This window comes from Ptychodera flava, chromosome 10, assembly GCF_041260155.1.
Source record: "Ptychodera flava strain L36383 chromosome 10, AS_Pfla_20210202, whole genome shotgun sequence".
Taxonomy (NCBI): Eukaryota; Metazoa; Hemichordata; class Enteropneusta; family Ptychoderidae; genus Ptychodera; species Ptychodera flava.
In genome coordinates this window covers 31,270,071-31,292,994 of record NC_091937.1, presented here as the reverse complement: position 1 = coordinate 31,292,994, position 22,924 = coordinate 31,270,071, and the positions used below count along the sequence as shown (strand labels likewise).

At 39.2% G+C, this 22,924-nt stretch overlaps 1 protein-coding gene across 4 annotated transcripts in view; it reads left to right on the top strand.

Moving 5' to 3' along the window:
• Positions 1–22,924, top strand: part of LOC139142504 (neuronal acetylcholine receptor subunit alpha-10-like) — a 96,603-nt gene that overhangs the window by 27,974 nt on the left and 45,705 nt on the right. The window contains exon 1 of one of the 4 annotated variants that reach the window (XM_070712460.1): positions 14,671–16,227. The exons of 2 other annotated variants lie outside the window; for them this stretch is intronic. In XM_070712460.1, coding sequence (XP_070568561.1) covers positions 16,074–16,227 — 154 coding nt within the window. In that variant the 5' untranslated portion in view covers positions 14,671–16,073. Of the gene's footprint in view, positions 1–14,670; positions 16,228–22,924 lie in introns of those variants that run through there. One more of the 4 variants, XM_070712459.1, reaches the window with a different exon arrangement.

Genomic DNA, 22,924 nt, shown 5'->3' with positions numbered 1-22,924 from the left:
CTATGGACGACAAGGTCATATTTGTGAGCAAATTGGACAAGAATCATCAAATCAACGTCTCCCGATAATAGAAGATCCCGCCTTCACCCGCGCACTCGTCATGTGCTGGCTTTCAGAAGGCATCCGCAATCACCAGAACAGCTTACATTGATTGAACAGCGAGGATAATTATTAGCATTGCTAAGTCCGATACCGTCTGCGCGTCGGTAATCCTCGGCGAGAAGCGTGATTTCTCTCGGGTTTCAAGGAGAGTCGCAGACGACAGTGTTGAAAGAAGGGTATTAAAAACACACAATGGAAAATCATTAGACTCTGTACACACCTATTACATTGAACAAACCCTGTTCCATCACAGACATGTCGGCACGTTGTTTACAAGGCACAGCCGCAGATGGCTAGATGCCACTCATGACGTCACGGTTCCAATCTGTCTTTTGTGTAATAGCTTTCTCCTCTTGCGGGCAACGGAGACAAGTTTGTCATATGTCGATTGATTCACCGCGGCCGATCGACGTTATGATTAATGCGTTGAATCAGAAAGTTGACAGACTGAAAATTGGTGTGCTGGACTTCGACTTATTTTTTTGATAGCTGTCAGGCAAACAACGATAAACGAAATCAGAATCTAATTTTGAAACCTATCAAAAAGGTGTGAGTAGGACGAATAAAAGTTGATCGTTTGATCGGAAAAAGCTAGGCTGACTGCAGTTTCTATCGGAATTACTGCGATACGTAAAAAAACCCCGCGAAACCGATTCGTTTTTATCACATCGGTCTGCACTCGCACTCTTTTGAGTTTTATCGCGAGTAGAGACACTTCAAGATGAGACTTTCTGAACATCGGCAATACTAAAATACGACTATAATAAAGGGCGGGAAACACACTGCACGTCGGGGGTTACATAGAGTCTATTCGTCCCAAATGACACGTGGCGGGTACCGCAAAAGGGTCACCCCATGCCGATGCAATTTATCCGAAAGGAACTGCATTTTGATTCATCGTACGTAAATGGGTGTCTGTGTGTCCTCCTTCTCGGAGTGCATGATCAGAAGTTTACTTTATTTCTTCAGTTGTCAGCTACAATTCATCAACCAATAACTTCTGCCGTTTGACATGATTTGGTGGTGACAGTTAGCCGTCATGTCATAATTATCGCTGGCGTCCACGTTCCCGCAAACTTTGCTTACAACTTTGATAATTGGGGGGGGGGGGGGGGGGGTAGTCAAACGTAACAAGTATACGAGGGAATTCAATTTGTTTGCATACTGGAATTTTCATGGCGTATCTGCAGGGAGCAAGAGCACGTTCGAGACCAGTCCTTGCTTGTTGCTAGTGAAATAAAGGAACTTGCCATGTTTATCTGTTTAAGTAATTTATCTCCTGAAAAGTCATTAATCTAGTGACGTCATATCAATAAGTGTTCAATTTAATAATTTCCAGTCCCCAATGCAGCAAATATCTTTTCAAGTCGGTGATAAAATGATTCCAAAGCTATGAGCGTTTGCTCTTGCTCGAACATCATCGCGCTCAGTTTATATCTCTCTCTGTTGTAGTGTTGTATGGTGATTCCCTGTTATGGCTATAGCTTCATGTGTACCCTTCAGATGTTATGAACATCTTGCCTTTTAATGAGCAATGCAGAGTATCTCTCTCTCTCTCTCTCTCTCTCTCTCTCTCTCTCTCTCTCTCTCTCTCTCCTCTCTCTCTCTCTCTCTCTCTCTCTCTCTCTCTCTCTCTCTCTCTCTCTCTCTCTCTCTCTCTCTCTCCCCACCTCTCCCGAAATCTGTCGACCTTTAAGACGGCAAATCGTCGCGTAAACTTGATAAGGGTGCAATGAGAGGCAGCTCCCATGGGCGGGCAATTCACATGGGCAAGAGGAAATTTTGAAACAAAAAATAGATACTGTTACATTGATGAAGAACGGCAGCTGTCTTACGCCACACCGTCCGTCGAGAATGGCGGGAAAGGAAATGCCTATAATTAGGTTAAAGTAAAACATTCCATTGAATTCGGACGGGCGAGATTATATTTAAACTTACAATACAATTAGGTTACCACCTGGCTACAATTATGAGAGATATAAACTGAGCGCGATGATGTTCGAGCGAGAGCGTACGGTTTGATATTGCCTTGGAAACGATAGAATACACGTGTATCTATGGTTAGTTCAGCCATTATGGTAGAATATTTCAGCGCGCTCTTTCCTGGAATTTGTTGCCCAAATGAGTTATAACAAAACATGCGACGCATCTCCGACGTGCCTGCGTCGATCCCTAGACTTAAGCGATGGCGTTTACTACAGCGATGGCGTTTACAATATTCATCGACGATTACATTCGCGCATGCGCAGAAATTTGTCTTCCGCAAAGGCTATTTCTTCACGAACTACTCTTGCGTACGGTTTGATATTGCCTTGGAAACGATAGAATACACGTGTATCTATGGTTAGTTCAGCCATTATGGTAGAATATTTCAGCGCGCTCTTTCCTGGAATTTGTTGCCCAAATGAAGTTATAACAAAAACATGCGACGCATCTCCGACGTGCCTGCGTCGATCCCTAGACTTAAGCTTAATTATTTAAGCAACAGCAATAACTCAAAAGGTATTTCGTCAGGAAGAAATGGCGTTGGCATTCAATGCGGGACACATACATATGTTGACTTTGTCTTCAAGTTGTTATGCAGACATGTAGGACTAAAGGGAAACAATCGTAGGGATCTATTATGAAATATGATATTTACAGAAATACAAAATGAAAGACAGATATCTAGTACTCTCAACTAGGATATATGTCAAATTATATCTCTTGTATTTTTTCCCTAAATCAGTCTTTGCACAACTCACTCGCCCGCCACGCAAGCACCACGCACATACACACGCACATACATACATACACACGCACATACATACATACATACATACATACATACATACATACATACATACATACATACATACATACATACATACATACATACATACATACATACATACATACATACATACATACATACATACATACATACATACATACATACATACATACAAGCACGTTGGTGTGCTGACAGACAATTCATTGGTTGATTTAAGTGAATGTTCTCAAATACTTTTATTCCCAAATGATACAACAATTATACACATAGAAAATTAATAACAGAGTTTATATGTCGCCGTTTCTATTTCTCCTGTTTCTATGGAAACGACTCCGCTGCGGTCACACGATCTCATCAAAAGAGGCCGCAAAGCTGTTACCTTGATATTTTTTGTTTATTAATCAGAATGATCTCCATTCAACCGTTTGAAATTTACCTCAATAAAAACGCAATTAAAGCCACTATTGAACCCCATTTAAATACCCTACACAGAAAAAAACACAATGAATAGGAAAATCAAATTTATGAGACATCGCCATTCACTTAGCTGCGGCTGTTATTCGTGTAGTTTCATATCACAAATTACGGCAATCTTTGGCTGGCCATAATTTTTGTAGAGAATCCTATCCGAACTTGACTGAATAATTGCGGATACTTTTTACGAGGCGGTAATTTAAGAGTGAAGCCAGCGTCTTTTTAGACTTGTGTGGTCTATTTTGGGCGAACATCCGGCTTTAGCGCCGCGTGCCGACGATGAAAAAAGTGCCTACTTCTTAAGGAAACACGCACCTCGAAATTGACAGACTTATACTTTTGCTCAAAAGCTTTAAAATTTAGTCTCTTTCAATAAAAATCATGAGTTACCGAGCAAATTTTGGCTCTACAGAAACAAAATAACCTTTAATTTACTGATGTTTTGAAATTCAACATGGTCGCGCCCCTAATCCTAGTATTATCCTCTATGAGGAAAAAATGTAATTTTCTGTTTTAAAAATTAAACTGATGAAAGCTTTAGTTACACCATGAGCTTGAAATGAGCCCTCAAAGTGGCAGACCAAAAATTCGAATTGGGGTCGAATATCTGTTCGCGAGCCGCGTTAAACCTTGGAAAGCCTCGGGTCGACGATGGAAAAGTGAGCATAAGTGTCGATTGCGGGAAGTAAAATGTCCAACGTTTCTATGGGAGGTGAGCTAAATGGAGTATTGCTTATCGGGTCGTTATCTTTATCGTTCCTGGAATAGAATGATTCAGGTGGGATGTGAATCGCTTTTCTTTGCATCTCGGCATGTTATCAAATTCAAAAACATCGAATAAACGGAGCCCAGACAATATACGAGGCGATCATAAAATTGTACTATCGTTCCCTCGCAGATCACGAGTAAAAGATGTTAATATATTTTCGAATCCCCTCGCTAGGTAATGTGAAAGGTTTTGGAAGGGACAACAACGCTGATAATATCCTGTGTCACGGTAATTGCAACTCTCATCATATTTCTGCGCCGCGACTCATATTATCTCCGGTTTCTATGATCATTAGCGGGCAAAAAAATCTCGGAAATGCGCCGCGGCTCTGGTTACTGTGACTACCGTTGCTTAGTTGCGCTCATGCCGGCCGTGTATATCTTTCACCGAGGATGCGTGACCTTCATATGACTGTCGGCTTCTCAGAAACCCGGGAAAATAGTTACAAAGAAAACCTCCAGAAACCTGACATTGAATGATTAACCGTGTCGGTTACTGTCTTCTGTAAAGTTCCTTGAAACCTCACAAAGGTGTAAAAGCGACGCTTGCGCAGTTGACTTTAATATTATGTATGATAGCCCAAGCATGGGACTATGTGCCCGAGGGTATGTGACCATTTGCCCTCTTTACGTCGGGCGAATGGTCCCCTGCCCCGACTCGGAGGGTACATAGTCACATGATTGGGCTATAATGTTTTTATTACATGCCTCTCTGACATAAATCTTCTCTCAAATTTTTTGGTTTACATACAAATGACAATTATATGCTTTATTTTCATTTTAGACGAAAACTTGTTGAAAAAATAGAACAATTTCATCATCAAACGACCGTGCACGTTGATATATTTAAATCACTGTTTTTCGGTTTGTCGAATTTTTTCGCATAATTTTGTTAAAAAAAGTATTTCCTGAGTAAAATATGTAATATAATCATTTTCTAATCCTAAGTTGTCAAGTTGAAAATAGTTCCGGTTCACTTTCAGTCCAATGATAACTATGCGGCCCGCTACGTCATCAAAGAGTTACCATTGAATCCTATGGAGCGCGCAAAGTTCGATATACGAGGCATGTAATAATGTCTATCATGCCGCAAGTTCCCAAATAATAATCATCTTGAAACGGTGAACAGTGCCATGTTTGTGAACTATGTCTCACACAACAATACCTGACGAGTCACAGTGAAAATCCAGGTTAGGGAGTTTGTGCTCGTCTCGTAAAGTGTGTTTTCATAAGCTAGCCTTCACGGCCGGTAAATTACTTTACAGATAACCAAAGCTATAAAATATTTTACTGTTTATTACAGATATTTTCATTTAGATTTTACTGTTGACTGGTTTAATTATCAAATGCCTCATTCCTTCAAGAATAATAGCATCAATCTTGATTTACATATTCCCTTTGTGCTTTCTTACTTTAATCTACGTTTTATTGTTATTGGTCTTATGTAATTATTTGAGTTTCAACTGCAATGTGAAGTTATAGATTCCATTGTTGCGTCTTCTTTGGGTGTCGTTTGCCAGTGTCGTTTCACGTTTTCTCCGTAAACAAAACAGGTAAGAAAGCGGGACACTTGCTCATTTTGTGAAAATGGATGACAGACACAAATATTTTTGCTATATTCCTGCCAGTATTGTTAATTTCCTGTGGGATTCTTTCACGGTGCGCCTGTATGCTCAGGGACGCTTTTTCTGCGAGGTAGTAGCAAGCTAGCTGATCATTACATTAAAATGTCGGCCACTGACCACAAAAATTGATTTAACTACAGTCCCTCCATCACTGTGGTTTAACACTGGCAAATTACCTTAAGTATATATGGTGTCTAAGACAACGTCCTTCAGATGACGCTGTACATAAAACATCGTAACATCCTTTTTTGCAAAGGTTAATTCAATTTTTATTAATTAGACAACCCAAGATTAAAGTATCGGTTGGTTTACCTTATAGCATGACAAACGGTCGTCAGTGAAAAGGGGTTAAATTTATGCAAATCCTCCATTTCCTGGCTGCTTCCTTTTTTTCCCGTTTACAACATTTCAACAATAATTAACTCCACTCTGGCTGGGTCAAATTTTGTGAAAATTTCACATTATCTTCTTTAAATACTATATGGCAATTTTGCTTGGCAATACAGTTCTTGCATTTTGAATGACTTATTTAAAGTTTGCGTATCATTATCTGGACAACTTTTTTCAATGTCAGTCTTTAAATCCACGCCATTAAAAATGAGAATAGATAATGCAAAAAAAAATCTGGTCGTTTTTGTCTACATATACTCTAGTTTCAAATAAGATATTACATTTCATAAAGTAATGTTAAGTTTCTTACTTACATCAATTTTTATCTTTAATACCAAAATTGAAATGTTCTACCCCAAATATATACCGCTTCATCCTTCAAATAAACTATTGCTACCATACTAAACTTATATCATTCTCTACTTTTTGAAAATATATAGTATGGGGGGATTCATGTATTTTTGATGAGAAATACTAATTTTAAAAAATGTGTTGGTTAAGTACAAGTGCCACACTATCTTAATCATGCTTGAAATATCATAAAACATTTCACTATTACTAATGCCAGCTTTTGAAATACCCTTTATAAAGTCGTGCATGTGCGTCTCCTAAAAATCAAACATCTTGATGAACCCACCATTTAATATGACTCAGCGAAACCGTACAGCTGCTGAGTTCATCATCCCCTCAAATTTCTTAACCAACATCACGATTCTTCCGAGTCCTTTTCTGATATTAAAATTCCCACAATGCACCGCCAACCGGAAGTCTCCACCCTCATTACACGAAAATATACGCGACGCTTCAGGACAAATATAATTTGTGTTTCCCTCTTTCTCGTGGGCAATCGAGAACCGTCTTTGATACTATTAAGTCTCCCCTGCGAGGAAATGAAATACACAAGTGAATGGGAAATTAAACTCCGTAATCTCGCTGATCGCGACGTCATTTCCGCTGTCCAATTATTGAACGTTGATATAAATAATGCCATCACCAGTCGACTGGATATGAAGAGTAGGTCGCCAATTAAGACTGGCAAGATTGTAAATATATCGTCCCGAAGGTATTGCAAAATTTCGCTTTAAACGAATCTCAGGGAGTCACCTCGAAATACAGAGTTTATCTAATTGTTCGATGCGATGCAATGTCACGCCTGTTTTTCAACAGCTGTCTAGACTGATTATAGTCACATTTACTGCACCCGGGAGTAACCTTTAGCCGAGTAATTGCACACATATGGCGGAAATTGTTCTTTTAACAAAAGGCGCTCCTCTTCATGTTGCCGGTTAATGCCGACACACACATGCGCTCCTCTCGTTCAAATGCAGGGCGATTTCAGTCTCCCCATCGAAAAGAAACAGGCAATTGAATGAATGAGAGACAGAAATTGTAGCATTACAATTTGATCACATGCTACTTACGATAATTACACACATTCAGTTACCAGGGTGATCCTGAATACAAAACCATCCGTTTCACTGTCACGTTTGAGATTCCCCATGCTTACACATAAATTCTTACTTCGGTTATGTTTATGTGATTAAGAGTCATAACAAACCGCCCTTCTGTATGAAAATACAGAAAGGCATAAAACAGTACAATAGGGTTGCAATACTCACAGGAAATTCGAAGCACAGCTTTAGATTCCTTCATTCCTCCAAAAATAATTGTATTTTCCCAATATTTAAAGTGGCGAAAATTTCAACAATATCCTTGAAAATCTTTGTATATGTTTTGCCTCAATTTCACAAGCTAGAATAATTAGAGGATTGCCGTATCCAGACAATTGAGATTAAAATAGTATTCAACTGAGTTTTATCTGTGTTTTGTTCGCAATCTGACTCTTGAAAGAAAATAATTGCCATTCTAATCGAAAAGAGAAAAGAACTGAAAGGAGCTCGTCCTGTGCTTAGCGACCAAGTGGTTATCATGATGATGCGCACAAAAGAAAGGGTCGTTGACCAGGCTAGACGAGGTCAGTATGATTGCGTTACCTAAAGAAGCGGGTAGGATTAAATCGAAAAATTTCATTAACACGACGCAAAATAGAACATATGAAAATATCTGTTGTTACCATTGGAATATATATGTAGCAGTGTGGTTCAAATTCAAAATTGTTTGACCATGCGTTTTGGCATATTGTTAAATTTGTGCAATTTAGCTATGGTTGATAACTGCCATCGGCAGACGGCGTATACAGAAAGGGAGAATGTGAAACGTGACAAGAGGCAAATGTTGTGGTTTACTCATTTATTCCTCTGATTGTTTGATTGTTTGCTTGTTTGATTTGTTGGTTCGTCGCTTGTTGGCTCTGGTAAATAAACACCTCCACTCTTCATGAGAGGGGCCAGTGCACATCCCCAGGCTCAGGAATAACGACTCTAGCCACACTAAATGCTAGGTTTTAGGCCAGTGAATATTCTGGGCTAATGTGAAGCATCTCGGAAGCTGTTATCCAATTGGTTTGTTGAATCTTACCGTTATCATTGAATTATACACAATAGGCTCCCAAAGTCGCTGTGAATAGTGACAGTCGACCAATCAGATATAACCTTCCGAGCCAGCTGGACATCACAGAATATTGTCCATCAGTGACGACTTATTATAAGTTGATTTGCATACTCAAACAATACGTATTAATTCACTTTGCATAAATTAATATAATTATTAAGAAAATAGAGCACATGCTGATAAAAATTGAGATAATTATGTTAGCACGAAATATATTTTTACGATAAATTCATCTTCCTTCGATATAACATGTAAGGAATTTATGTCTTGTTATGGTCATTAACTTTATTAAAGTGTAACTTCGATACTATAATGAGATTTCTACCTGAAAGTTCTCCTTTGCCATACTATTACTTTTAGTCTCGACTTTCACTTTTCAATAACCTTACCATGGCGATAAATAATCCATATGAAAAACACCCTTATTTTGCCAAACTTCGATGTGGCAAAAGTCGATTTGTGATTCGACTCGTAGTGCGAAGCATTATGTTTTTGGGGAAATACATCCGCGTGGTATTAAAATAGTACCTGCTCAGTGACTGTCAGGTTCACGCGCCCTTGAACCGTGAAAACAAACAGTGTCTTTTTTACCACCAAATCCTCCTTGTTGAGTGAGATTATACGGCTTTCCATCACATTTTCATCGACCAAGAAAGCTTTTAATTCATGACTACCTGCCCATCGATGACATTCTTTTGCATAACAAACGGAGCCACATAATGGACCAGCTCGAAAGTGAAGGAAAACGTATACGTATGATAGTCCCTATTCATTCAATACAATGCAAGATGCGAGGTACATGGATATTCCACATTGATAAAGAATAATTAGTATTAAGTTTAATACTAAAAATGCTCATTAATAAAATTTGCATAAATGAGTACAATTCAACTCACATCTTGCACTGAGATTTATTTACGATTAAACAAACCTGCTATACCCGATGAAAGGATATTCTTGTATGTACAATGTATACATACATACATACATACACACACACACACACACACACACACATACACACATACATACATACATACATACATACATACATACATACATACATACATACATACATACATACATACATACATACATACATACATACATACATACATACATACATACATACATACATACATACATACATATAGACTCACGGTAATATGTTATTAAGAGTCCTTTGGCAGCCTTACTGTCTCACCACAGAATCTTGAGAAGTTAAGGTTATTTTACTTGTCCAACTAGGAAACACCTGTTTACCTTCCCCAAAACTTTGTCAAATTTTATGGGATTCTTTTGACAAATAACTGAAAGAAAGTATTTTGGTTTCGCCTGTGTGGAACAAGGGACGATAAGCATTTTATTCCGACCTCATCCACGTAATATACTGGTCTCGGCCGTTGACTATCTTTGAATATTTGGAAACAAGTATCCACATGGTACTTTATAGTATAGTATCACTTTAAAACGATACAACGGATAGTTTTGGTACCAGCAGGCAATTAAGGTATTAAATGCAATCACTTGCTCCAGGGCAATATTTGCATAGGAAGCTAACGTCTATGGTGTACCAAGATATTTGATATCAAACTATGGAACTCTATACAAATAGAGATGATATGATTAATTAACATAATTGAATAGAAATGCAACAAGATTTCCCCTGCGATGTTTTCGTAATCTGCCTGTAATATCGAAACTAATGCTTTTTTGGCGGGAAAGATGCACGACTTCCGTGCCTGGCTTCTTTGACTCAGTGGCACACAGCAATGGTAGGTATATTGATGTCCCTGAGACAGGAGACAAGCTATTCTAGATCTCTAAAATCAAAATGGTAGTCTCTCTCAGAACGACCCAATCACAGGAGTCATTATTGAAGTTCTTCTCGCGTTCTAAGTGAACTTGTCGGGGCTAATTACATGCAGACACAAAAAGGAACAGGCCTCGAAGGAGTATCACTGAAGACAACCATGTTATTTGTGTTTATCGAATCAATCGAGCGTCATGCTGCGTTAATAATTTAGTAGTCGATAGCTGTCCCTTGAGCGGCCGGGGCGGCAGTTTGGTCTTTGTACTTTCAACTAGCGGTATCTTTTTATAGCCAGCTATGTGCATTGGGTCGAAAGCGGTATATCTATATTCAGTCGATTGCCATGCCGGAAAATGCCGAGAGAGTTTGACCGGTTAAGAAGGGCTTGACTATGCAGTTTCTGCGTAGTGAAGCTTTATTACGTATTCATGGTGACCCCTGGCCAGCTGTCAATAACTTTGGGGGCTTTTGTCTTTTGGCCTGCTTTGCATATGCGTCGTTGGACACGACCTGCCAATCACCCAGGTAGTCAATTAAACTATTAATTGACTGTTTACCGATCCAATTAACACTATCCAGCAGTATCAGTCATATTTAATCGCGTGGCCCGGGTGGGTACAACGTAGGAACGCGTGTATTTCTGTGTGTACGTTTCACTTGTGGTGTTGTTTGTACCATCGTGTGTCCTTGTTTCACCTACAGCATTACCTTCAAGGTGACAGGCTTACTATAATGTTCAGTATCATTGCACCAAGTTCTGCCCACGGTGAAAACCACCTGTTTTGCCTACTAATTACTGCCCGTCGCTGCCCGTCCTGAATGTAGCCTATCTATAGCTACAGTAATCACATAAATCATTTATCAGTTTTGATATATACTCCTAAATTGTAAGTTTGATCAAAATCGAGACCACATTCAAGGGCTATGCAGACTGTCCATGTAAGCACACACAGTGACAAGAAGGCGGCAAACACCTACTCACCAAGCACATCGAATCGGCGAAAAGAAGCATAAAAAGCTAGGCTTATCGCCAAAACAAACGCGCCAAGCGCTAACAAAAACCCATACCAAGCGGCCCTTTTCAGGGCCACCAAATACTCCAAAAAGGGAACTACCAAAAAATACGATAAGATGACATAGAACACACAAACACTTAAAAGAAATAACAAAATCGTACACATAACAAACAACTGAAACACAACATTAAATACAAAATAAACAATCACAGTAACGTAACAGAAAACATGGCCGTGGAAATAAATCAGCTATTTCCAAAGAAAAGCCGACAACAACATGAAATTCAACAACAACCTATCATCGCTCAAACTATGAAACTCCGAAAAATAGTACTAGGCAAGAGCCTTAAAATTCATTCGGACACCAACAAAACCAAACAGAATAAAACCACCTCAGGATTTCAACAAATAAAGTCGTATAATGTGACTACGCTACATCGTGAGACACAAACAATCGCAACAACACCAATTCAAAGAAAAGTCAATTGGACTCCACGAACAACAAAAAAACAAAAACTTGAAAGCTATCTGAAGCTTCTAAACTCGCACTTCTAGAGATACCTTTCAAACAAGGAAACAAAACATGTCGCGTGCCAAAAGAATCGCGATAAACCAGCTTGCAAACATTGGACAAATTTTGGGAAAATAACCCTTCGACAAGGGTCGGTTTTTCGTTATTGTCAACACAAACGATTACGTACTCGAATGCGAAAGGCAATTACGTAACACTCAGTATTATACACAACAAGCTAGAACAAACAGTAAACAAAGTAAATGAACTATTAATTAAAATGTACGAGAACAAGCACATCAACCAGGATACTTGTAAGTATCTTGATCCAATAAACATAAAATCCGTACCCCGCAGTGGTACTTATTGCCTAAAAATTCACAAACCTCCGCAAAAATCTAAAAGACACACCAGTCAAAACAAAATTTACCGAAGTAAAGAAATATAGAACAAACAAACCGAACACCAAACGGACTCACAACGTGACCAAAATTAATATACTTGCCTCGCTAATCGGAAAGCAAGACCACTAAAATGCATTAAAATAAATTTTCACAAACACAAACTAAGGAAAGAATCTACACTGCGACTGATGAGAAACCACACTCGGGTTTCGAAACGCAAGCGTCAAAGGGCGACTCTATCAACTTTTGTAACAACATAGGTCCGGCTGCGTCTCGCCATAAGCTTTCCCCACACAAACAAAACATTACCGTACACACTAATCCAAACTTCTCTACAAATATCCAAAGCGAAACAAACATTTCATTAACAACAAACAATCGGATAAGAATGTAGGAACACATTTTCGAAACGAATCAAACACAAACTCGACACAAAAACATTAGGATAGTTAGGTGGGGAGCCTGTTTCACATTTTTTACATCTCGCTATACTGTCTATGATTCTAAAAATAAAGTCATCTGCCACTTTTTCTGTATACGCGGTTTGGCAAAACTCATCTCTTCAATCGAAAGTCGGGCGATTTCATGGTTCTTTGGGGCACTTAAGTGTACGTCGAGCTTAAGGAATGTAGTTACATTCGCGATGTTTTATTCGAAAATTATTTATTCCTTCAAGGGCAAATGCACATAATTTATGCTGTTGGAAATACTGGCCGCTCATAAACAAGACAATAAACTCAATATATGTGCATTTTTACTTATATTGTTAAAGTACCACCGACACCCACAAAAAACCAAATGGTTCAGTCCAGGTATTTGCAACTCTGCCATCCGACTGGTCAACAGGAAATCAACCATAGGTGTCTTTTTGCACGCGTATACGCCAGTCACCTAGGCGACGGTAATCTGCACCACTTATCACCATCGGGAAGGTACTCCTCCCCATATACCACTGGTGATCCCCCTCAAGGCACTGCGTCATTCGACCAAGCATTGTTATTGTAATTTCCTGCATAAAATTAACAGCGAGGTCAACGGTCAAACTCTCTCGGCATTTTCTCTCATGCCTTCTGTTTCTCTACATATTTTAATAACTCGGTCACTTCAAGATCTATCGTCGACCTTTCTTAGTTTCTGCAGAAATGACTTTATCACAGGTACAGAACTCTCTGTCTTCTCAAAATTTTAAATATTACGTTTTCCAGTCACGAGGCCAAATCACGACTCGTGAGATTGTAGGCATTAGCAGTCTGAATGGGAAGTTTACTTTTCTCATAAAATAAAGCACAAATTATTCTCCTCGCACGATTAACATATCCCTGTTCAAATAGACTAGGACGTTCGTAAAGTTTTGCCAAAGCTCTGGCAAATTCCGTCTTAGTCGCGTCTTGTACAAATGACATGTCTCGGTTATAGGTAGGGCCTGACGTTTCTATGACGTCATATACATGATTCTCGTCAGGTACATGTCGTGACAGATTGCGAGAATTACGTTGCATCACTTCGAATACCACGAACATAATTCATACAATGTAACATTACACCACGGTAGAGGGAATTCTTTATTTTGTTATGTAATGTGAAGTACCACATGGAATGGTCCGTCATATTTCACATGATCACTTGGCACGATTTGCACATTATGGTTTTTATATAGTTTGATGGTTTACATTGGTATGCCTTTCCGTTGTAAAGTGTTTTCCTATTTTCTAGTTATGTGTTACGTTTTAACGTGACTCAGTTTGCTTATTGGGATTTTTTAATCAGTTTTATTTTTTAATCTTATACGTTTTACTTATCGTTCGCTTGTTGGTGCAACATTTGCGTTTGATCCGTAATTTTACTCCAATGTTCATTTTTTAATCATTCTATTTTCCAATACCGCGCGTATGTTACCCTTCTGTCCTATCATATCGGTGTCATATCGTCTGTTACCCACGGAGCAGAATGGATACAAATGTATTAAAACGCAGCATACGATCATCAACAACTGTTTTACCGTGTCAAAAAAGGCGCTCATTGATCCAACATTGTGCAAAGACACCCATTGGAAAATTTCACTGCTGAACGTCATTTTATGACACTGGATAGGACAGGTTCGTCGTTTATAATGACACATATTGAACACAGAATGATGAAAATGATTGTGACTGTTTTGATTGTCTTCCATGTGATCCAATATTTTCACATGGGGTATGATTTATCAATTAGTACAGCAAATCAGCTTTTGCTCTCGCGAGAAACGGGGAATATCTCGAAATAGTCTTGATGTAGAGTGGGTTGTTTGCTTTTTGTTGTCGACAGGAATATCAGCTCTTTGCTGTCAATGCGCGCTTATTATAATAATTGAGCCGTGGTGTTTTGGATGTGATCCGTGGGCGGTAATTCTATGCGATTGCATTTTGGTTGTTAAAGTTTGAGCGACACTTATACGTACGAAATTAATATTGACTGATACGTCATAGAATTCTCGCCACGATCGAACATTGATAGACTCTACCCGCCTGTCCATCGTTGCTGTTTGGAAGGTTGTGACTGTTCGCATATGTGTTGACAGACGACAGTTCCCGGGAGAGGTGGCATTAACGAGGGCATTCTTCACTGAAGTCGTCGTGGCGAGCTGCATGCTACCGATAGACAAGATACTCCCCGAACTGGCAAAGCCTCGTAGGAGGCGTCGATCTGGTATTTGTTCCAACGCGAAGGCGGGCAGCACAAGTGGCGCCAAATTTGATGGCTTTCGTCTGCAACACGAATACACAGTGTGCTGCGCTTACTCGAGCTCGTGTATCTGTGTGCACAATGTTTTCTCTCTGAGTACGCTATGATGAATTATTGAAGCTTGTACACTCTTTCGAGTAGAGGCTCTTGCGGACAACGCTCGTTCTACTTTCGCCACCGCCAGTTCTGAAGTATCGACAGAGGCTGTGTCAACTGGGAAAACCTTCACTTCATATTACTCAGATGAAATTAACTTTCTGTCGTCTGCTCGCAGGTCCAGCGTATTGGGAGCGCTGTATTCTGTAAGATTTATTCCTTTTGTCAGATTGGCTGAAGAGCGGCCTGAATAGCGCTCTCAATATAGCAAGCCTGCGATGATTCGCCTTCCTGAATTTCCGTCAGTGAACGTTTGAGGCAGCATGGATGGAGCATGTTCTCATTTCCTGCCAAGCTCATTTTAGCTCTTGCGAGTGGCTTGTTGCTCCTTGACGAGTATGTGATCAATTACTTGGCGACCAGCAAACGGCGGTCTCTCACTCGCGTAGTCCACAGTACACTTGTTACTATCGGAGAGAGCATGTACCGAGGACATGTCGAACACTCGTTAAGCTGCGCTGGCCAGATGTTGGTGCGATAACCGTCGCAGAATTTCAGTCCGTGGTATTTTTAGGTCTGTGCATATTATCATATTGTTGTTTTATTATTGCCTTTGTTTAGACGAATATTTTAACCTGTCAATACACTGCGCAGTTCTGAACACTGTCTTTTGTGACATTGCATCGCCATCGTCAACAGGAGCGAATACAAGTTTGCGTTTTTTCAATGCAATAATGGACCCATGCCTTAGCAACGGCCGCCAATTAACGTCAAGTGCAAGGAAACCGTTCTGCAACATTGACTCCGCACAAGTTTTCAACCCAACCTCTCCCTGATATCGTCAACATTCCCACCGAAGAGACTAGACCATGCCTCGGCGTTGGCGCTTTCGACCCCAAGCCGCCTGCAGCATGAGGTTTGTCCCGGATCTCAGGCAATCAGCGAATCCGTGGGTCATCCTGTTGCGACCAACCACGTGGATCTCGCTTCTGGTGACGTTGCAAATTCTCTCATTTACCACAGGTAATTTGAAATCAAATCTTTTTTTTCCACAGTCTTCATATTAAATTTTGCATCGATATCGAATTCCAGAAAGTGACCAATTTTTCTAAAATACGCGTCTTTGTATTACCATTAATCCACGTCTTCATTTGGTCTCGGATTGTCGTAAAATCGAAATCATACTAAAAGAGATATAGACTTACGACTCAAATCCGCTTTGTTTTTTTGTTCAAATGATGCAAAGAGCCACATCTGGGCAGATCGGAAAAGATATTTTTACAGGATTTTGTAACGAGCCTGCTGCGGACATGCGACACCGCAAAGTATTCTGCGCAAAGGGACCTCTCCCAGGCGAGACCGTTTTGTTGTGAGCATATGCTGCATGCTAATATCATAGCCCCGAGAAATACGATAGCATCTATGCTCACAACATCCCGTCGCATATCGACTCCTGGGAAACATCCGTCGGATTTATGCAACAACCAGCCCCGGACGGGTCGTGCTGTCGTTCGTAAATAATTCTTATTTTATTATTTCGACGAATGAATTTTCCTGTAAAAAAGGAATTTCAGATGCGTTCGCTCCACAAGCTTTGTTTCACCATGGTTACGAATTCGCAACCTACTGACGTGTTTTATTTTCTACTCACCAACATGGAACAATTTTTGTTTTCAGCGACTGTCGGATTTTTTTCGCAGAATACCGTGTTTATTTTATGTTGTTATTATAACTTTTAGGAGTAACTACATCAATGTCGTCGTATTTGATATTAGAGCGGATTAAATTCTGTTGTTGAAATGAACAAAAATATTTGCTGTTTCACTCAGTGTTTATTCTAAGCATGGAGTTTTTTGTTTCATTTGTTGTCGTTTCCTAGAAGTCATGGTACGGTTATTAAGCCAAGGGTCACCTGAATCTTGATTAATTGTATGAGAAGTTGTTATAACAATCGGAGTGACCTGTTTTTGTTTATCGAAACGTCATCCTCCAACGTCATTCCGTCATCTGAAATGGCTATCCAGTAATTCCGATATTGTGTATTGCTGACAATGTAGACAATATTTTGCAGCAGATACAGATAATCTGTTTATTAATATCCACGACCGCGTCTCAAAAGCTACGTGTCAGGCAAATGTACAGCTAAATTGCTTATATTATCATTCAGTGTCGCACGGTCAAGCTCAGAGCAGCGTGGGCTGTGAACTTTTTTGGCAAGCATGTTGTCTGAGCAACTTGTCAGTGGTTATACAGGGCACGATCGCTCACCAGCTTGGCGTATTTACTGTCGGTGTGCATTGAGTGAAAGTCGTAGCGAAGGAGATGTTTAATTCAACGGCGTTTTGACAACTTTTTGATTGGATTGACTGAAAAAGTGGTATATAATTATGTACCCAGTTTATTCCCCTTGGTCCTGCTAAATTCCTATTTCTGATATGAAATTCAGGCACTCGTGGCTCAAGTCTGTATCATGTATACACGCAAGGCTACCAAATGCTACGCCTAAGGGTAATCACACCATGCACTAAAATAAAACTCGGCCAGCTCTTTACGCATTTCTCTTCTAAATTCACCCATTAATGCTACTGTGTTTCAAATGCAACTTGCACAACCGTAGGCACCTGAGTACATCAAAATGTAAATGGGCCAGACCTGATAGGCTTTGGACATACTTACGACTCATACAATATGCATGAATCACATGAACGAGACCAAGCTACCAGGTAAACTTCCAAGGATTTTGCGGCAATATTTGTTGCTTCTCCCAGCAAACAGAGTCCATCGACCAATCGACTGGGAAATGGTACTATTTGTAATATATATATTATATATATATATATATATATATATATATATATATATATATATATATATATATATATATATATACGTATGGATGGATGGATGGATGGCTGGCTGGATGGATGTATATACTCATTTACTTGTTTGTGGATGGGCAATGGTTAGCTGTACTCTTGTCGTCTGGCTGTTTGTTGCGTCATCTTCCAGCTGGCGCCAACAGCGCATGCTCGAATTAACAGCTTTTTGCAGTGTGACTATTTTCTTTTGGTTTTGAATTTTGCCACGTATTTGTTACTTGCCGGTCCCTTTGTGTTAAAAGGGCCAGTAACTGTAACTTTTGGTGATTTTTTCATTCGTTTTGTGTTCAGTGTCAACTACGCCTTGTTCACCGCCAAAAGCATGTTGAAACGCCATCTATTTGGCGCGTCAACACAGCGTTAATGTGGTATGCACCTCGAAAGTGAAAGACTTCAACTTTTGCTCAAACTTTCCTAAAGGAATATTTCAACCACTATCTTTCAAAAAAGAATAAAAGTTTGGGGTCACCGTGAAAATTTTTCTACAAGGTATACAAATTACGCAAGATTTACCGATATTTGAATTTCAAAATGGCCGCCATCCCTGTGTTACCTCTTTGGAAAAAAATAAAATTTTCGATTTTCGAAAAATTAAGACGGTGAAAGGTTTTATGACACCAAGAGCTTTCAAATGAACCCCCTCAAGTGGTAGATCAGAAAAGAATTGTAAAAGTTGAGAGTTTGAATATCTGTAACCGAGGCGCGTTCTACCTTAATATAAAATCAGACAGTTATATAAAACTGTACCTTGTTTTCTGAAAAAGATTATGGATAGTATTATGTAAATAGCCTCACTCTACCATACTGCAGTTGCGTAGGATTCCATCATTACTCTTCAAATGCAGAGGTGAATTTGGCTGAGGACGTTTTAATTCTGCTTTTACAAGGCTGCTGGTATCGGTGTATGTTTGGCCACGATTTTCGAAGAACAAAGCATGCCAGCAGGTTTGTCTACATTGCGCCGATGAATAATTTATCGAAATAAACATAACCCATGGAGAGAGACTGGATGTTGATTTCCGCGCAAAGACGTTATACGTATTCCCCGTCGAAATTTGATAATATATGTTTATTTTCCCCTTATACAATATTAGTAAGCTTATGTCAAAATACAAAGAATCAAATGTCAGTGTTATCGTGTGGCAATGAATCCTAGTGTGAACTTATAATCGACAAAAGATCTTGTATATAAACACACACTCAGGTTGTTTCGACAAGTGCAACAATTGGCATTATTTCGACATAACATTTAGAGATAAAAAAGAAATAATTCAAAAACGGAAGAAATATTAACATAGAGAATACATCTTAAGTTACATCTTTTGTAGCTGTACTCTTGGAGCTGGAGGCGATCTAATGACACCAGGGGTAGTCGCCAAGAGCAAAATATCAACAATAAATGAGAAACATAAAGTCAATACCAATACCAATAACAACAACACAAGTAAATTGTTACGAGACAGTGTTAGACCACGGGGAATGCTGGCACCTTGTTTGTTTGTAATGCGGCTGACTCGCAGCGTGTTTGCAAGGTTATATCTGATTGGTCGATTGTCACTATTCACAGCCACTTAGGAAGTCTATTTGTATTGTTTTCATTATATTGGTAAGATTCGCAATCGCTGCGAGTCGGCCCTTGTAATGTGAATAGTTAGGGCCGAGGCAGGAAATACAAGCCATCTGATTGGTCTAATTTGAAATTAAATCATATGTTAACCCACTAAAGTGTGGCACTTAAGTTTCGTTAAAGGAGGGATTGGAGTACGACGGAAAAACACCGAATTTTAACCGTTTCACATTATTACTGTAAATTAAAGAGAGGATATAGTAAGTACCGGCTATCTCCTCTGCACACATCCGGTCTTTTATAGTCAGACTTTTCATTCGGTGTTTTTGCTGGACTTGGGCAAAATATAATAGGAAACATTGCTGCTCCCCTTGTGTGTTTTGAGAAAGGGTGAATATTTGGAGAGAATGGTGGACACACATGAGTGTTTACTCCAAACGAATAAACACCGCTCTTTATTGACAAACATGAACACATACAACTCGTTACTGGCTCTTTATTGTATAAGGAAATAATCACACATAACAAAGAACCAAACACGCATAAACAAACAAACAAACAAACAAACAAGGAGCCAACGTTCCCTGTGGTTCAACATGGCGGACAATATATTTTTCATAATCACTGGACGTTTAGTGGAACTGTTGTAGTATAATCTAGCGTATTCACAAGGTGCACCTCTAAGAAAGGCTCGAGAGAGAATAATTTGATTTTTCTGAATTTTAGCAAAGAATACTTCTGACACTGCAAGGTGGATTTAAAAGAAAATTTTCGATTTTTAAAACAAATTGACGCTGAAATTTTGTCTTACACCAAGAGCTTTAAAATGAAACAAGGCGCAGATCAGAAAAGAATTGTAAAAGTTTGAGAGCATGAATAACTCTCCGCGAGGAACATTTTACTATTAAATTTTAGGTAATTCGTTTCTCTTAAAACAAAACTTGAACGGCGACCGCTGATTGTTATTATTGAACTGAAAAGAGAATGGTTCAGGTTTTCCTTGAGCAAAGTTAAGGCTAGGCTTTAAATCTTTCAGTTACCAGCTTCGACGAGCATATTACCTCAAATGTAGCGTTATTATAATATTTACAGGCTGAGGTTTATTTGATATCAGAGCTTTCACGTCTCCTAAGGGTCAGTACGTATCACGTTTTTCAAATCGAATTCATACCATTCAGCAATTTCTGTAGGCTTTTCATTTTAGATAACAACCTTGGGAATTATTTTGTTTATACCCGGCTTTGATCTGCTGTGTGCAGTCCGCCATATTGCAGTAATATTAAAATTTCGCACTGTTTTACTGCTCCGCGATAAATTTAAAGAATTCTTGTTAACAGCTCTCTATACGCCATGATATGTCCCTGTCTTCGATTTTAAGTCAAATAAAACACGTTTCCGGTAACCCGATTACCCTATTAAAAACCCTACAGGCCTAAACTTTTATCCCATTTTAAAAAATCACGAATGATTTCGCCAGATTTTTTTTTCTTTCTATTTTACCCGCTTAAATATAAAGTTCCCGTAAGGCCTACCTTATTTTCTGAAGGCTTGTGGACGGAAACACGTATTTACCCGGCCTAACATTCCTGTGGCGACAGTTGGTATATCACATATTTTTTAAATGTCATTTTTGTAAGCCCTCTGGAAGAAACGTTTATCACCGGCTTGTTAGTCTAATCTGCTAGGATGTACGCGAATGTTATTTCTCATGCCAAGTTGACAACCACAAAAACAAACAGGGACTGGTTCATCTATCAGATATCTCCAATGCGTTATGCCATGACACTGGCCTCTGTCTCCTGCGCAGGGATCCACCAGTATATCCTCGGAGGGTCGATCGAAAATGGGAGTAATATTCGGACCGAAATGCTGCTTTTTGCAAAAGAATGTTAATCTAGACTGGAAGTTATAAACAGTGCGTGATTCTAGAAAACCCGTGCCCTGCCAACTCAAGGTGTATCAAATCTCGAATTTGCCTCATAAACAACTGTTTTTACTGATTCCTATCCCCAAAAATCGAATAGGCATTGGGACTCTCAAAATTTGCAAATAACTTTCTGGTTTAGTACTTGTGGGACTCCTTTTGAAACTCCTGTAAATCATCGTCTTAGGTTTCCGAAAATCGAAAATTGTACTTTTCCACATAGAGTTATTACAGGGATTGTGGCCATTTTGAATTTCAAATATCAATAAATTTTAGGTGTTTGTTTCTGTACTACCAAACTTCGCTTGGCGAATCCTGATTTTGTTATTCTCAATTAGGCAAGAGAATGGTTGAAAGTTTCGTTGAGTGAAGTTTGAGCAAAAGTTTAAGTTTTCATTTTCGAGTCACATACTACCTTAACAGTCGCCGAGTTATTGGTGGCATTTTAAATAGACATCAAAGTTCAAAGTTCATTGTTAATCAACATGGGATGGACCGAAACTTTTTGAGGGCGTCAGTCCGTCTTATCAGGGGATATCATCAACGAATTGCGTGTTTGTCAACGATAAACCTGCAGTTTCAACTTCACCCTTAGTGATGTACAACAAAGCAGATGATTGGGTTAATTTGAGTCAAAATTAATTTCGATAAAACGGCATAGCTGGCATGTTTTTAACACTATTTGTGTTCGTTAATTAAAGCGAGTTGGCATATACAGCCATTGTGTATATAAATTGAAAGTTATTTTAAAGGGCGACTATAAAAGTCATGTCGTGTATGAAGAAGATCGGTAAAGATCTGCAAGTTAATTTTATACTTGTCGACACGTCATTTGTCATTGTTGTAATTTTAATATGAGAATAATTAAGTTAATCACCAGATAACGTGAAACACAGTCTTATCAGATGTAGTGCAATAACCGCATGTAACATCGGGTTCACAGAGCCTCTCCGAAGGGGCCAGTGGCTCTAACATTTGATGTCGTTTTCACTATTTCTGTCTTCAATATTAGGTACAGTTCCCCATTCTACCCCTCAAAGAATGATGGGATAGACAGTATTCAGCTTGTCAACTCAGCCTGTACGTGTGTAAACTGCATTGTTATTGTTGACAAGTGAATTCTGGTCCGGACTAGAATTCACATGTAAACAATGACAGTGTGTTCAACATGTACATGTATACACGCTGTGTTGACAAGCTAAATGCATGTAGTGGACGTTTTAGCTTGCTCCAGGGAGTAGAAAAAGAACTGTCTTGCAGTTGACATGCAAAACAGTTTTGTGAAAAAAATCATCAAACAGTTGCTTGCCCTTTAATGCAAAAATGTTTGAAATTTTTGAAAGGGCGTGT